General features: G+C 40.8%; 1 protein-coding gene across 4 annotated transcripts in view; it reads left to right on the top strand.

The window, feature by feature from the left end:
- The window catches only part of TOGARAM2 (TOG array regulator of axonemal microtubules 2), a 123,845-nt gene that overhangs the window by 92,731 nt on the left and 13,821 nt on the right, over positions 1–17,293 (top strand). For all 4 annotated transcript variants that reach the window (XM_042437829.1, XM_042437822.1, XM_042437839.1 and 1 more), the window contains 6 exons: positions 2,832–3,067; positions 4,734–4,892; positions 5,228–5,345; positions 7,088–7,191; positions 12,022–12,214; positions 13,059–13,275. In XM_042437829.1, coding sequence (XP_042293763.1) covers positions 2,832–3,067; positions 4,734–4,892; positions 5,228–5,345; positions 7,088–7,191; positions 12,022–12,214; positions 13,059–13,275 — 1,027 coding nt within the window. The remainder of the gene's footprint in view (positions 1–2,831; positions 3,068–4,733; positions 4,893–5,227; positions 5,346–7,087; positions 7,192–12,021; positions 12,215–13,058; positions 13,276–17,293) is intronic.

Genomic DNA, 17,293 nt, shown 5'->3' with positions numbered 1-17,293 from the left:
GCCAGCCTACTCTCTCCCTCAGAGGCCGAAAAAGGCTTAGCTAAGAGATTCGTGGAATGATCCAAAAGAATAACTCTTCCAAACTCTAACCCGGTTATATTTTTCATAGTCAAAGAGTTGGACTTTTATTTTATTTTTTTGAGGTTGAAAGGGTGAAAAAATGTAGGTAGCTAGAGCACAATTTCTGGCACTTTCTGATTACTGGTATCTCATGCACACCTGTCAGGAAATGCTGTTCTTGTTAAGGTGTGTATATGTGTGAGAAAGGGAAAAAAATAGAGCAAATGAGAGAGAAGGCAGCAAAAATCAGATGACATTTAAAAAGTGTGAGAGGGAAAACTGATTTGAACTGGGGCAGATAAATTGACCTGGGGAATTTAAAAAACCCCAGAATCCAGCTCATTTTGGAAGCTAAGCATGGTGAGACCTGGTTAGTACTTGGATAGGAGACCAGCAATGACTACTGGGTGCTGATGGCTATATTTCAGAAGAAGGAATTGGTAGAAAGACCTCTGCATATTCCTTGTCTAAGAAAACCCTATGAAATCCATGGGTCCTCATAAGTTGACAGGTGACTTGAACATACACACAGAGAGAGCAAAAAGATTTTAGAGTGGTAGTTGAGGAGAGTGCTGCACTCTTTTCCTACAAGGTAATGTTCTGATCATGGATGGATGCAAGTGCTTTTCTTTTCCTAACCACATAAGAAAAGACAGAGAAAGTCTTATACTTCTTGAAGGGAGAGTGCAAAATAGTTTGGAGGGGGATTTGAAGGGGAAATCTGGCCTCCTCCCCTTTTCTTTAATGCTACAATCACATTTGCAGTCCCATGGCTGCCCTTCAGAAGGAAAGAAAAAAGTTGGAAGACTGCTCAGGCATCTCCTTGTCTTTCCTAATTAGACTCCACAGGTGAAAAAATGAGGCAGACATTGAGTGCTTCTTTCTGCCCTGATTCAAGTGGCTGGTTCTTCTTATTCTGTATGTAGCTCTGAACTGAAAAAGGAATAAAGTAGTATAATGGGTCTTTTCGAGCCCTGTGTGTGCATTTGCCTTTACAGTACATGTAAGGCCTAATACTATATATAGGGCCGGGGAGGGGGGGCATGCAAGCCCTGCCCCATAGTGTTCTTAGGCATACAGATTCCTTTAAAAATCTTAATCTTTAGATCTGTCTATATGTATGTATGTGCCTTTAAGCCACCTGACAACTTATGGCAACCCCATAAATTTTTCATAGGATTTTCTTAGGCAAAGGGTATTCAGAGATGGTTTTGCCAGTTCCTTCCTCTGAAATATAGCCTACAGCACCTGGTATTTGTTGGTGGTCTCCCATCCAAGGACAAAGCAGGGCCGAGCTCCCAAGATCAGATGGGATCTGGTACCTTTTGGGTATTCAGGCCCCTCTTTAGATATAAAGGGTTGTAAAGCCCTCCATGTAATCACATAACCCTGCAACATTTCATTGATGAAAATGGGCATGTGTGATCAAGAAACATCAGAGTGTGGGCAAGATGGCAAAAGTGATTAAACAGACAAGCTAGGAGATGCTGCAGCAATTTGGTTTTGCCTTCACTTGCTGGGAAGGGCATGATACCACCTCTCCCCCCCCCCCCCCCCCACTGAGTTAACTGAATGCAAACTACTGTTGCACTTTGTATTCAGTTTGTAGAAATTGAAATGAGCTGAAGGCAAAAGGAGAAAGTCGGAGGAAGAGAGTCAAACTAGGATATTCTAAAAGCAGCTGAAAAATTGGGATGACAGAGGACTGCCTGTTGAATTGAAGCAACAGGAGAATAAGCAATCAGGAAACCCAATAAAGTCTTTAGAGAGCATGAATGTATTCTCCCACCCTAGATATAGACAGAGCTATCTGCAGACTGAGAATTCTAGGACCTATAATATAAAAAAGTAACTTTTCCAAATTCTGCCCCACCACAGATACATTCAGCCCTCCCATGAGCAAACTGCAGTCATGTACAGGGTGTCTTTGAATGTTGTTGTTGCTGTGTACCTTCAAGTCATTTCTAACTTATGGGAACTGTACGAAGGACCCATCATGGGGTTTTCTTATCAAGATTTGTTGGGAGTTTGCCTTTTTCTTCTTCTGAGGCTGAGATAGCATAACTTGTCCAAGGCCATCCAGTGGGTTTCTGTGGCTGAGTGGAAATTCAAACCCTGGTCTCCAGAGTTGTAGTCCAATCCTCAAACTACTTTTTCATGCTGAGTCTTTTTGAATATATGGATATCTTTTTACTGATAATGCAGAACATAAAGTTACTGGTTAAGTGGTTGTATTCTAGGAACACAGAAATGTAAGAAACTGCCTTATACCCTGGCCCATTTAGCCCAGGATTGTCAATTCTGGCTGGCAGCAGTTCTTTAGAGTTGCAGACAGCATTCTTTCCTAGCTCTGCTATCTAAGTATCTACTGTACTATCCAAGGCATACTCTCCATGGCCTGTTCCTATTTACCTTCAGAAATCAGGTGAGATTGCTGTGGCCAGGAAAGTATGGTGTGTGGACCTGTCTGCTCCTTTATTTGGCTTATATCATCAGAAGATTGTGCTTTCTCGAGGAAACATCCCAAAATGGCAATAATAGTCATGTCATTCTTTTCTTTGGTAAGAGCACAATAAAGATGAACCTTCAGATCAACTCAGAAATGGATGTATACTGATTGTTGGAGCCAAGTAGCATGGTATTATCTGTAACACTTGAACAAGAAAAATGGCAGTACTTGCAAGTAAATTGTAAATTGTCGTGTCTGAATTTGCAAAGGTAAACAGGCTCATGTGATAGGTGAACATTTCAGTCAGCATTTCTTTTACCAGGTTGGGAATCTGCGGTCTAAAGTGTCTCGGTTTGCTATTGGAACACTTGGCGAACTCTTCAAAGCCATGAAGAAGCATATGGATCAAGAGGCTGAGGAGATTTCTCGAGTCCTTCTCCAGAAAGCGGGTGATTCTAGTGAATTTATCCAAAAAGCAGCTGACCAGTCCTTAGGCATCATGGCACGGAGTGTGACTCCCTCACGAGCAATGGCAGCCCTCATGGCCAATGGGGTGAAGTACGTGTAAAATGATATCTCCACAGTCTTGGGGATATTGATTGATGGGGGATTTTGAAGCAGCTCTACTAGTGGGGACAACAGTCGTGCAAAAAAAAAAGTGATTACACTGGGGTAAGGAAAAGATTCCCTTTCATAGTGGTAAGATAAGACCTTTTGGAATCGATTTCCAAAATGGAGCAAGGGAACCAGGAATCAATTTAAACTGCAAGTGGGAATGACCACCAAGAAACCTCAGCTTCTGTAAAGCATGGTGCAAGGCAGAAGGTGGCAATTACTAGAAGAGATAACAATTCAAATTCATGGTGAGCAGAGGAAGGCAGGGGAAAAAAGAGAGGAAGTGATGCTGACTTAGCAGCCTCAATTTTGGGTATTATTATTATTATTATTATTTTCTTACCTGCCTCTCCTCCTGGATTGAGGCAGAGAACAACAACAATTAACAAACAACATCATATTGTAGAAGAGAGAAAATCTGTTCAGCTCAAAGGGTACAGCTCCTTAGGGTTATTCTCCTGGGAGTTTGCATAGCACTGGTGAGTGAAGTAAGAAAAAGTATGTAGCCACACCACACTTTCAAATTTCCATTTCACCCACACATCCATGCCTGGTAATTAATAAATAGCCATTCCTATGCATTTTGACACATACAGTGCACCCTTGCTTTACAAGGAGTATCCAAATACCCATCTGCTTCCGGGGTTCTTTACGATTTTATTATTTTATTTATTACCTCAATTCATACACCAGTCTTTATTTCAGGAAGGTCAAAGCAGCCTATGTAGCTCTCCTCTTCCCCACTTTATTCTCACAACAGCCACATGAGGTAGGTCAGGCTGAAAGACAAAGGAGATTACTACACATGGCTTTTAAGATGGGATTAGGCCCAGAAAAAATGTGGCTTTAGCAATACTAATCACAATACTATGCTTCCAACCTGTAGTTACTGTGTCCCCCAAGCACAGTTAGAGCATCTCTTTTCATTGATGGGGGAAGCTTGCAATTGTGCTAGCCCCCAGGTGTGAAATGTCGCTTCCAGTTTAGTAACGATATTGGCAATCACATGGTGTCACAGTCTTCTCTTCTTCCTTTATCCCCCCTTCCCCTTGCTATTCCCAAGTAGCCTAGTTCCCCCTCCCTCCCTCCCTTTCTTTCTTTATTGTAGTAGCAAAGCTCTGGAATTGCATTAAAAAGTTAAAATAAAAATAAATAAAAATTAAATTAAATTCTCAAAAGAATGCTGGATAGGTTATAGAGCAAGGAGCTGAGTTTAAAGGAGAATCAGGAAGAAAGTGAAATAACAGCAGCAGCCCCAGCTGAATGATTGAGAAGATAGGGAAGAATGAGAATGGGGCTTGTGTTGTAATGTCCTAAGCTGCCTTGAATCCAATTTTTGGAGAAAGGCTGGCTATAAATCCAATCAATCAATACTTTATTTTGATGACATTAGCAGAGACTTTTATGATTTTATAGGGAAACATTTCAATTTGCTCTAAGGGAGGCTTGCAGGAAAGGGCAGAAAAAGCTGGGATCTTCTGGTCAACTTGAGGCCAGCTAGAATTATTGTTGCTAACCCACCCTCCACATGTTTTCTTGTTGCTTTGGTGTTATCATGTCATTGTCAAAAAATCTTGCAGTTCTCTCTACACTGATGTCTGTATTGCAGCCATCGTAATCCTCTCATTCGTAAATGTGCTGCTGAACACTTGCTGACTGTTGTGGAGCAGATTGGAGCTGAGAAATTGCTTTCAGGCAACCGGGAGAGCACAGAAGCACTGGTACAGATATTAGTCAAACTTGCTCAGGACCGCAACCAAGAGACAAGGTAACAGCTGATAGCCAGGACTTTAATCTGCTTTTCATAATGTAATGTTTTACATGTTTGTCACTCATGCTTTGGAAAGGTCTTGTAGCACCTTTGAGACTAACTGAAAGAAAGAAGATGGTAACATGAGCTTTTGTAGGATTGAATCTACTTCCTCAGATGCATACAAAGCTTTTAAAAATGGTAACAAATAAACCAATTTATTAGGATTTATTGGAGCAAATAAATATAGAAAAGGTATACAAAATAACATTGTAACTAAAGTAATGGTACTTTCTGAATGGAGATGGGATTTTGCAGTTTAATGTTCTTAACTCTTCTGCTTCCTGTGTTAGATTTTATGGCCGGAAAATGCTGCATATGCTTATGTCCCATTCAAAATTCGATGGGTACTTGAAGCAGTGCCTACCGTCACATGACCTGCAAGATGTCATGGCTGCAATTAAGCAGAAAGTGAGTATGGAGCTTCCAGGAGCATCTCAGCAATATTTGGTATCACAAGATCAAATGCAACTTATCCTTCATTTGTTGGTACTATATAGGGAGCTGAATGATGTGTTTGGGTCCATGTGGCTCCTTTTCAAATGCTACAGAAAAAGCTGACATGTGTCTTCTCTAAATGGGGGAAATATGTTGGGAGGTAGTGATATTTTTGCTTTATTTCTAGCTTTTAAAAAAAGAATAATAAAATCATAGAATTGGAAGAAACCACAAGGACCATCCAGTCTAAGCAACTGTCATGCAGGAACACAGTATCAAAGCACCCCTGACAGATGGCCATCCAGCCCCTGTTTAAAGACCTCCAATGAGGGAGTGTATTCATTGTCAAACAGCTCTTACTATCAGGAAGTTCTTCCTAATATTGAGGTGGAATCTCCTTTCCTGTAGGTTGCATCCATTGTTCCTGGTTTTATTCTCTGGAGTAGCAGAAAACAAGCTTGCTCCATCCTCAGTATGACATCCTTCCAAATACTTAAACAGGGCTATCATATCACCTCTTAAGATCCAAATGATGTTTTTTTCCAATCACATGCCTTTTGGACTGAGAGCCAGCATGGTGTTGCGGTTTGAGCATTGGACTATCACTCTGGAGAACAGGGTTCAAATCCCAGCTTAGTCATAGTCATTGGGTGACCTTGGGCAAGTCATACTCTTTCAGCCTCAGAGGAGGGCAATGGCAAATCTCCTCTGAAGAAACCTGTCAAGCAAACCCTGTAATAGTTACCTTAGGGTCACCATAAGTTGGGAATGACTTCAAGCACACAACAACAACAACAACAAAACATTTTGAGCTACTTCATCTCTTTCCTCTAATATTCCAACATATTTTGTACCTACCCAAAAGGCAAAGCTTTAAAAAAATGACACATTTGCTTATCATGTGAGCTGAGATATGATATGGCTGTGATGTATGTGGGTGTTTCCAATTCCTCACCCTTCTCTGTTTTTAGGATGTTTCTGCCCTGTATCTCTGCTCTCTTTCCTCTGAGATCCCTTTTTTTAATTCAACCCCCCCCCCCCCGCCAAAACCCTCTAAAGCTTTAGTGCTAAAGTGTTAGACTCCAGTAATACTATTGCTAGGCTGGAAAAGATCACCTGCACACCACCATACTACCCAGTTTTCATTGGGAAACAGAAGAATGCAAAATCAGGAAAGAGAGAAGGTGGGGAAGGACATTGTTGAAAGCTTTCTTCCATTTGAGTTCAAAAGAGAAATACAGCCTGTAAAATGAGTTTGATTTCTTCACACACAATTGTAGTCTTGGAGTATTTGGCAGTGCTGAGGAAACGGAGGGCACCATTAAACCATTAACAGAATGGTGGGTGGGATTTAATCTTTTCCAGCACAGTGATGGCTTTATTGGAACCTATCATTTAGCACTAAGATTCTAGAGATTTAAACATCTTTCAATTTGTAGATGGGCATGTGTATTGGAACAGGAGAGCAGGAGAAGAAGGAATCTGTTGCTGCCAACAAAGGTTTATTTCTCCCACATCCGACCCACCACTTCTGCATGGTTGTTAGGACAGAGAAACAGAGAAAAGGGACAAGAAAGACAGGAAATAGTATGGGACAGTTTGGCAAAAATTGCCAGTCTGCATGAACCCATAGTGCCGAGATGTTGGGACTTATCCTTAATGGAGCAAATGAAAAAGCTATTCTTGTTGAAATGCCAATGTGTTTCTCTACACAGGGAACAGAAGACCAGATATCCCAGGCACTTTCTGCCAAAAGTCACAGAGGTTCCAAGAGCAGCAGCTTGGCGACCTCACTGGACAGTCTGCCTTCAAATGAAGGGTATGGAAGATAGCCTCCTACAGCCTAGCAGGGCTGCGTAGCCATTTTAGTCTGTTGCAACAAAATGACATAGCAAAGAATCTAGTGTCATTTTAAAACAGGAACACATTTTACCTTACAGAAGCTTTCATGGGTTTTAGTGTACAGCTCTGAAAAAGTGGGTTGTAGTGTGCAGAATCTTGTGTGTGTGCCTTCAAGTTGCCTGTCAACATATGGTAACTCCATTAAATTCAAAAAGTTTTCTCAGGCAATGAATACTCAGAAGTGGTTTGGCCAGTTCTTTCCTCTGAATTATATAGCCTACAGCACCTGGTATTCATTGGCAGTCTCCCATCCAAGTACTAACTAGGGCTGGCTCTGCTTAGCTTCCAGGATCAGCTGGGATCTGGTGTCTTTAGGCTATTTAGGTCCCCTGAATAAAGAAGCTTATGCCAAACAAAATGTTTCGTTCTTTTCTGTTACTCTTGATTATATCTGTCATTTGACTGGTCCATAGCAAAGTAATTTTTTTTTTCTTAAAAAACCTCAGTTAGCTTTTTTTAAATGTTGGCTGCTGAAAGCCATAATCAAAGAGAGAACTCCTCACCCCTTTTTGCAAAGCTTTGCTGTGCCTTTTTAGTGTGACAGCTTTCCTTGCTTCAAAACAAACATTTTTTAGTCTTTATGGTTGCTGAAAAGACTCCTTTTATACAGAAGATGTATACATTTATACAGTAAATAAACAAGATTCCTCAGAAAAAGTTCTGCTGTATTTCCTTAAAACTTCACTTCCTTTTCTCTGGAAGTCTTGATGTTCTCCTGGGGCCATCCTTGAGTGAGGTACCTCCTTCAGGCAGGAGACTTTGGGTGTAATAAAGGGCAGCAAATTAAATAATTAGTTTATCATAAAAAAGATGAAAGAGGCTCCTCCCTCCCTAACTGTCATCTTTCGGCCTCTGAGGGAGAGAGTAGGCTGGCCCAGTTCCATCAGGGGCTGGCCTGAAGAAAGAGGCTCCTCCCTCCCTAACTGTCATCTTTCGGCCTGTGAGGGAGAGAGTAGGCTGGCCCAGTTCCATTGGGGCTAGCCTGAAGATAGAGGCTCCTCCCTCCTTAACTGTCATCTTTCGGCCTGTAAGGGAGAAAATAGGCTGGCCCAGTTCCATCGGGGCTAGCCTGAAGATAGAGGCCCCTCCCTCCATAACTGTCATCTTTTGGCCTCTGATGGAGAGAGTAGGCTGGCCCAGCATCATCAGGGGCTAGCCTGAAGAAAGAGGCCCCTCTCTCCATAATTGTCATCCTTCAGCCTGTGAGGGAGAGAATAGGCTGGCCCAGCTCCATCAGGGCTAGCCTGAAGAAGAAGAGCCCTCCCTCCGGTCCATCTGCTTTGGTCCAGGCCTCAGAGGGAGAGAAGAATGCTGGACCTGATTCCCCCCCCCCCCCCCCCTCACCATTCCCTTCTCCTTTTGTGTCGTGTCTTTTAGATTGTAAGCCTGAGGGCAGGGAACTGTCTATTATCCCCTCTATTGTAAACCGCTCGGATTCCCAGTGATTGGGCGGTATATAAATAAAACTTCTTCTTCTTCTTCTTCTTCTTATTATTATTATTATTATTATTATATTTTACTGCCATGAAAAAGTAGAGGAAGGGGCACTTGTGAGATGTTCTGACTTTGGTGTCAAAATAATATTTACTGGTCTTGGGTATTATACACCTTGACACTACAGTGTGGGCAAACATGCTATGAGGAAGGCAAAATTAACATATTGCATCCTGAATTAAGAACATTACTACACATGGCTTTTAAACTATGATTATACCAGAAAAGAAGTGGCATTCATTGGCCATATTTATTGTACGATGATGGTTCTGACACACAGTTGCTGTATCCCCAACCTGTCCCTTTTCAAGGGAAACCCATCAATGACCTGACAAGAGTACAAGTCCCCAAGGGCAAAATATCATTCCCATGGCAGTTTTCCAATTGTGAGTTATGTTGTATCAGTATTCCCCCCTATCCCTATCCCTCTTCCCCTCACTCTTTCTTTCTTTCTTTCTTCAATTGAAGTTGCAAAAAAAGTGGAAAAACAAAAACCTTAAAGGCAGGGAAGTGGAGTTAAGGGAGAGTCAGGAGGAGATTGCAATGTGGACAGTAGCCCCAGTTGAACGATTGAGAGAAGGTGTGGTGATGGCTGCCTTGAATCCAGTATGTTCCCCTTTTATTTTACTAGCATGATTGCTATGATGACAGAGTCCATGCAAAAGACTCCTAAGAAAATGAGAGAACTGCTCCACAATGGAATTTTTCCTTCAGTCTCCAAATATGTAGCATAGCAAAAAATGAGACGCTGAAAATCATTGACACTTATTTGAGTGTGTATCTGCTGTGTTTACATCCTCTTGGTCCTTATGTTTGCCCCTTTTCTTTGGATACTTAAACTGTATTTCTAAATGCTCAATTGAAATATTCAGTTACTACAATGCTAGGAATTTGGGGACAAGGAAAAATTCATGGAGGGTGCAGAATTCTTATGAGAGGGCAGTTTCCACCCCAACAGTAGTTTACATCCCTGGCTGCTGCTCTGCTTCAGGTGAAATAATGACTTAGGGTATTCAGAATGTTGAGAACAGCCATTGAGAGTGAAGCTAGAAAAGTTGGAGGCTGCTCCCAGGAGAGCGTATAAATAGAGCGGCAGAGCCGTGTGTTAGGGGAATGTGTCAATGTACTCTGAGGGGTTAGCAACTGAGGAGTATGCAGTTAGAAGGGGTTTAGTTAAAGTATATGTGTTAATATCCTGAGGGGGATATATATATATATATATATATATATTGCTAGGAGGTAGTGGAATTATTAAAGTCCTCTGGAAAATAGATGAAATTAAATTTTAGAAAAGTGAAGAAATTCAGTTGCAGTGGCTGTTGGTGTAACAGAACACCAGAAGGGTTAAGAGATACAGAAGCTAGATAAAGGTTCTGTGGGAACTAAGGACCTGTGCAGACCGGCTTTAAAGGCCAGCTTGAGGGTGGAGTCAGGGCATAACTTCCACATGACGCATGCCCCAACTCCACCTCAGGACAGTGTGATGCCGTGTAGCACTCCACACGGTGCTCAGCATCACAGCACTCCTCTGCAACGTCAAAGGAGCCCCGTAAAGTTGCTGCAGGAGCCACTTTTTGCAGCTCCTTTTTGTGCCCTGCAAAGGCCAGATCATGGTTGCTGCAGCCCTGATCTGGCTGTAAAAGGGGTGGTTGGAGGCTGCCTCATAGAGGCTGTCTGCACAGCCCCAAAGACTATAAGAGAACATTTATAAAGTCAACTGAAAGAAACTGTTAAACTTTGTAACTACTGAAGCAGTTTATACATCGTATCAAGCTTGACTAACATGCACAAGAAAGATACTGTATTCAACCTTGCTTGTAAATAAAATTTGATCCTTTGTTTCAAGGAGTTGCCTGAAGTGTGCTTATAGATAACATCATCCACACTACCAAACATAAGTAGAACAGTACCAAAGGAAAAATAACTTTTATTATTCAAGACACTTCAGATGGTGGTGTAGTTCTCAATTGATAATTGGTGTTAAGATTTTGGGATTTTAAAACTGCAGAGTGCTGGCAGTTGAAGAGAGTTCTAATGTACAAGTCCGTTGTGACAGATCCAAGTTCAAGGGTCTCCACACATAATTGGTATCACAGTGGCACACAATGTAAAGGGGTTTAAGAGGCTGGGTAGTGACATGTTGTCACCCTGAAACATAATTGGTGGTAGCTAGTGAAAAGCAATAGTGGTCTCTACATAATTCTTGGCAGCTGGTGAGGTAGTTGCCAAGCTGTCACAGCGACTATTTAAATAATCTCACTCATGCATTTGGGTTTTGTTGTTCACGCTAATTTATTTTATTGCATCTGCATGCATCTTTGTGAATTTTGTTGTTCACATGTGTCAGCATTCAAATAAAAATGGAGTCAATGATATGGATGTATTTGAAACATGTTCAAGGCATGCAGAGTGTTATCCCATTTTATCCTGCATTGGTTAGTCACACAGCCAAGAATCCAAATCTTTTAGGAAAACTAGAAAACAAAACAAAACCCAAAGGCCAATTATCCCAGGATATGTTGGGGGGGGGGGGGGTGGCCCCCCCCCCCCCCCCAAACTTAATAGGATCCGTTCAAAATACATGTGAACAACAAAGATTCAATCCACATTCTACTGGGCTTATTTTCACTATTTAAACAACCCTTTAGACTAATCTGGTATCTTCTTCAGTGTTCCATCCTACCTTGACTTTCCTTAGCTTCATGTTTGCTGAATGATTTCTAATTAGACACATCCAGTAACTCTTCACACAGAGAAAATCATGCCAACTAAGGTCTGGGACATAATTAGGGTTATGTAGGGCTGGGGATCCACACGCACCCAGCCCTACTATTGGTGCACAAACGCCATAATTCTGCACGCCCATCCATATGGGATGCACAACAATAACATCAACGTGGCACAGTGCCCAAACGGCACCACGCCGTGCCATGTGGACATCATCATTGCGTGCAAGCATTCCAATGGTGCCCCTAGTGCACAGTAAAAAGAACCCGCCAGGAATGGGTTCTTTTTAGGGCTCCCAGATATCACAAAATTTGGCTGCTGCAGCCAAGGGGCAGCATCTCGCCGCCTCTTTCTCCCAATCTGTACAGCCCCAAAGTACATTAAAGCATTATTTCTTAATCTGCATTAGTAACTTGAGTTCCTGAAATTGTGAAATTTCGCTCCTTTTTGGTGCTTACCAAATAGGGTGCCAGCAAATAGTTTTCATAAAGAATGCAATGAAGGATTATTTCATTCTCTACACCAGGTCCATCACTCTAGCCCTGCCACAGCCTATGGCTCGACGCTCATCCCTTCGCAGCATTGAAGTGATGGAGCAGCTTAGGGAGCTGAACATGCTGCTGATGGCAAAGGAATTTCAGACACGAATGAAAGGAATAACATTACTAATGGAGTACTGTGAGAACAACCCCCAACTTGTTTCTACAAACATCATACAGGTACTTAGACTCAATAGAAGCAATCTAATCTTTGAGACTGCATTAGGCCAGACAAATATGAAGTTACTTTTTACTTTATTTTTATCCCTTAAAGTTGGGTGATTTTTCCTTCTAAAGTTTACATGACAACTCACACTTGAGAATTTTACAAAAGACAGCTCTTATGTGAAGTGACTTAAGGTAGTAAAGCAGGAAAGAGTGAATGGTCATGTGGATTCTGGATAGTACACAATACTCATCTTATTAGTATTTCTCTGAAAACATCCCATGTAAACAACACTCCACTGCTAGTAAACAAGGATTGCCACTTTTTAACTGCTCATTGGGAGAACTGTTGTGATTTCAGAAACAACTGCAAACTGCTTAGAAGCAAAAGAAAGCTTAAATAAATTAAACTGGATAAGAATCACCCTTCCTGAAGGGGCAAACCAGACCCTGGAAAAATAATTTTGGCAGGTGGGCTACAATTCCTAAAATCCCCATTCTAGCTGGGGATTTATGGAGTTAGTGTCTAAAAGGTTACTTTCTCAGACTTGAGATGAGACCAAAAGCACTATAGGTTTTCCTACTGAGTTTTTGGGGGGCTTATCTTTTTCCCCTTCATTGAGTAATTATACAATCTGATTGATATGGTCAGTTAATAAATAAACATGTTGCTGAGAAATTATGATAAATAAAAAGTGGCATTGGATATTAAAACACTTTATGGGAATGAAAATATAATTTTGCTTTCATATAAGGACTTCAAACTATTGGGGATGGGTCTTCATTCCTGTTTCTTTTGTATACCTATTACTGTACTATTAATAGCAGGATTTGCTTGTTCTTATTTTAATACAAACAGATCTTTGATGCATTTACTCTGAGACTTCAGGACTCCAACAAGAAAGTGAAGCAGTATGCTTTGGAATCGCTTGTCTCTATGATCCCTAGCCTTAAAGATGGCTTAAATCCAGTTCTGGTATCTGTGGGGACTGTGGTCACTGACAACCTAAACTCAAAGAATTCTGGGATTTACAGCGCAGCAGTGAAGGTGCTGGACACAATGATCACGCATCTAGGTAATGGTTGTTACACGACCTGCCCCTGTATTTTATACTGCACCTTCCACACTGTTTGAGACCACCACACTGGCTCTGGGTATACTTCCATAGAAGTATCTCTTGTAAAGCTGTTAGTGAGCTAGAAATTTTGCAGGCTTAGAATGAACTATTGTAAAACAGATAATGAAATTTCATTCCTGAACTGGGGATAGATCCAGAGCTGGTCCTACATTAGACAATATATGCCAGGTGACAGGAGATAGGCCCATGGTTTTGGAGGAGAAAGCTGTACACCATGTGGCCTGCTCTACACCTGCCAAACCAACCTGCTGCTTTCAGGTATGGTGGATCACACTTTTTTAAAGTATAACTCATCTGTCATTATAGATTGCTTTAGCACACAGAAGGGGACAGAGGTGAGAAAGTTAATAGAAAGTGGATAACACATTAAATCAATCATTAATATGATAAAAAATAATTCAATTATGCTTATCTTGAAAGGGGGACTTTTAAACATGTAAGTTAATTTTACATTCACTTTTTAATTTACATTGCATTCCAACACTACTACCTTATAAAAATGAAGGTGAAAAATCTGAACATTATTATTATTATTATTATTATTATTAATCTTTATTTATAAAGTGCTGTAAATTTACACAAATTTACAACTTTAATTTATTCTCTCTCTCTGCACCTCCTTTGTACTTATTTTGAGCTATGGGTAGAAGGAAACAGCTGCATGAAATTTAGAAAAACTACTTTTTTTAACCTCACCAAAAAAAAACACCTCTCTTCACTTTTTCCGTTTGTCTTTCCTTTTGTTATTCCTCTACCAGGGATGGGGGAAGTGCAACTCCTCTCCTGCTTTTTGTGCACCTCAAGCCTACCTATATTGATTGTTAAGCGAAAATTGCCCCTAAAATGCCTAAAACCTGCTAGTATCCAACAGTAGAACCTCCCCCAAATCTCCTTCATACCCAAAAGGCTTCCAAAGGCATGGAGGTCCTGAGCAGTAGTGACCTTTTGATTATTTCCAGAAAAGCTTTTTGGTGGATTTTCAGCCCAAAATCAGGCTGAGAATTCTAAATGCCCATCCTAGAACTACAACTTCCATGGGATGTTGCCCTGGCAGTTAAAGTGGAATGTTGTACTATAATTGTATAGTGTGAATGGGGGCCCTTGTGAGGCATTAGAACCATCTGGCAAAGAGGATACAGTGGACCCTTGTTATACGCTGGGGTTTGGTTCCAAGATCCCCGTGTATAACAAAATCCGTGTATGCTCAAGTCCCATTAAATATAATGACACAGCAAAATGGTGTCCCTTATAAAAAATGGAAAATCAAGGTAAATTTATACTTTTTTGGAACATTTTCAAACCGTGTATGCTTGAATCCGTGTATAAAAAAATCCGTGTATAAGAAGGGCCGACTGTATTTTAAATATCCCCTTTCTAAACATCCATAAGATGTTACCATGGCAGTTAAAGTGGGATCTTAGCATTACAATTGCATAATGTGGTAGGGACCCAGTTTTAAGATTGCCATCATTTTATGTCTATCATCCTTTATGGGTTCAGAGTGCTATGTGTCCCCCCCCCCCCATTTTTAAACACAATGCTACTTTGGCCAATTTTTCTGTAGCTAGTGTAAACCCATTTCTGGAGCTATAAATCCATCACCTTTCAACTCTTACTAAATTCTGACAAGAAAAGAAATGTTATGTATGTGGAATGGAAGAAAATGTGGATCTGAAATGAGAAATGGCTTTTGCAGTGAAGGTCACGAGGAGACAAACCAAAGGCTGGCAGGGGATAACCTTATTAAAAGCTGACACAGTGTAGTGAAAGCATGTTCAGGATGACCTGGTGTCCAGTTGAGATGGAGAGATGTATTGCTTTTGGTGCGCTGTCTGGAGAACTTTGATTACAAGTAGAATTTGGGGTGCAACACAAGGAACTATGAAATGAAGGCCAGATCTGCTCATGCTTTAGAACTGAGGCAATATATTTGTATAAGATGTAACATGAAAAGTGGAGACCCGCTCCTATACTCTAATGGGATTGTCACTATATAGAGTGCATACAGTGACTATCCTTTCAGATGGCTGGAGTGGGACCCTACTTTTCATATAACATCTTGTACAAATTTAATGAAAACCCAATGTGGTGTAGTGGTTCAAGTGTTAGACTGAGACTCTGCAGATCAGAGTTTGATTCCTTGCTCAGCCAAGAAACCTACTGGGTGACCTTGGGCAAGTTACATATTCTCAACCTCAAGGGAAGGCAATGTCAAACCTCCTCTGACCAAATCTTGTCAAGAAAATCCCATGATAGCTTCACCTTAGGGTCACCATAAGTCAGAAGTGACTTGAAGGGACACAACAACAACGACAACAAGAAAATTAGCACATTAAGGGGAAAGGTTCTAGTCCAATATCTTCCTCCTGTGAAAATTTTGCAAATGCACAAGACAGTATTCAAAAATGTGGTATTCTGTATTGCTGCAGCCCATTGCATCTCATAATTCATTACTCTGCAGCATGTTTACAGCTACAGCCAAATTAGTGTTTTAAGTTGCAGTCTCATATACAATGGGGCCCATAGAACACAATGGGAGTTATTTCAGAATAAGTGTACTTATTAATTCACAATTTAGGGACTTTGGGTCTGAACCAGTGAGCAGGTTTGAAAGACTATGACTGAGCAGAACTAAACTATTGCTGTGTGATGCTTTTTTTTTTTTTAAAGGTGTGCAGTTTGGATCTTAGAAGTTATTTCCCCAATAATTTTTAGTGTAGCAAATTTGGGATGGATTAATTTTGTCAGTGGAAGGAGTTCACATGTTGAATAAGTCTTGGGAACATTGGATTGGAAGTAGCCAAGCTCTGGAATATTTTTGCTGGTTGTGAACTGAATGTTGGAAAGGTTAGATCCACTGAAAATATTATGTTCTGTGAATATAGTCATGCAAACTTTCTCCTGCTCTGATTCATAGAAGAGGTACAGCTGAATTACTCTTGTTCATAGTTCATAGTGCATGCAGCCCTCACTCACTTTCCATCTTAGCACTACAATAAGATAGAGACTTCATGAATGGATCATGAGCCATTTATTCCCTTCCATCTCCCTCTTCCATTTTAAATATAACTGGCTACATAATTGTATCAGTGTGATATATTTACTATATGGAATCCTGGAATTTGTAACTTGGTGAGATATGCAGAATTCTCTGCCAGAAAGCTCCAATGCTATAGTTAAGAAAAGGAGATTAGACTTTTCTAGGAAATAATTTCAAATCCTTCACTAAACTACAAATCCCAGGATACTGCAGGACAGAGCCATGGCATTTAAAGTGGCTTCAAAATGCTTAACTGTGTTCTTTATTTACTGTGTAGCTTGAGTCAGAATGCTGGGGAAGCTAAAAGTTTGTATAGGATTTTGTGACCTTTGAGTTGACCTAGTAAAGGTATTCACAACTCCTGGCAGGTTTTGCCTGTGTGAGTTTGCACACACATATAAATATAAATTTGGCTGGCTGTATCCTCCAACTCACTTTAAGTGTAGGACTATGGGTCTATAAAATGATGAGCACATAGACCTGGCAATGTTTACAGGCAGCTTCTTTGTCATCTGTATCCACCCCCGGAAATGTTGTGTCATGCTAGTTTCATCTATCTGGGCTTCCTTATGAATTATGTTGGTCTTGATTTGGAGGACGTTTTCCCCAATAAGCTTCTTCTGTTCTGGCTTCATGGAAGCCCTAAGTTATGAGCTTCAGTTAGCTTCTTCTCCTGTCTCTAGTCCATAAATATTTCTAACATGCACTCTTCGTTTTCCGGGGAAATTTATGTTTTACTGAGTTCATTTCTGAAGAACAAACATACATAAATTCAGGTCTGAATGACGGCTTGCTCCAAATGTTGTTTTCTGTAGGCGGAAATTGCACTTGCCAATAACTACAATACCAAGGACTGCTGTAAATCCCATCCCATGCGGATTTATGTCAGCTGTAGAAACAGCATTGGGTGAACAG

The sequence above is a fragment of the Sceloporus undulatus genome, chromosome 1 (assembly GCF_019175285.1).
Source record: "Sceloporus undulatus isolate JIND9_A2432 ecotype Alabama chromosome 1, SceUnd_v1.1, whole genome shotgun sequence".
Taxonomy (NCBI): domain Eukaryota; kingdom Metazoa; phylum Chordata; class Lepidosauria; order Squamata; family Phrynosomatidae; genus Sceloporus; species Sceloporus undulatus.
Note: the sequence above shows the minus strand (reverse complement) of the source record. Positions and strands in the feature narration are given on the sequence as shown.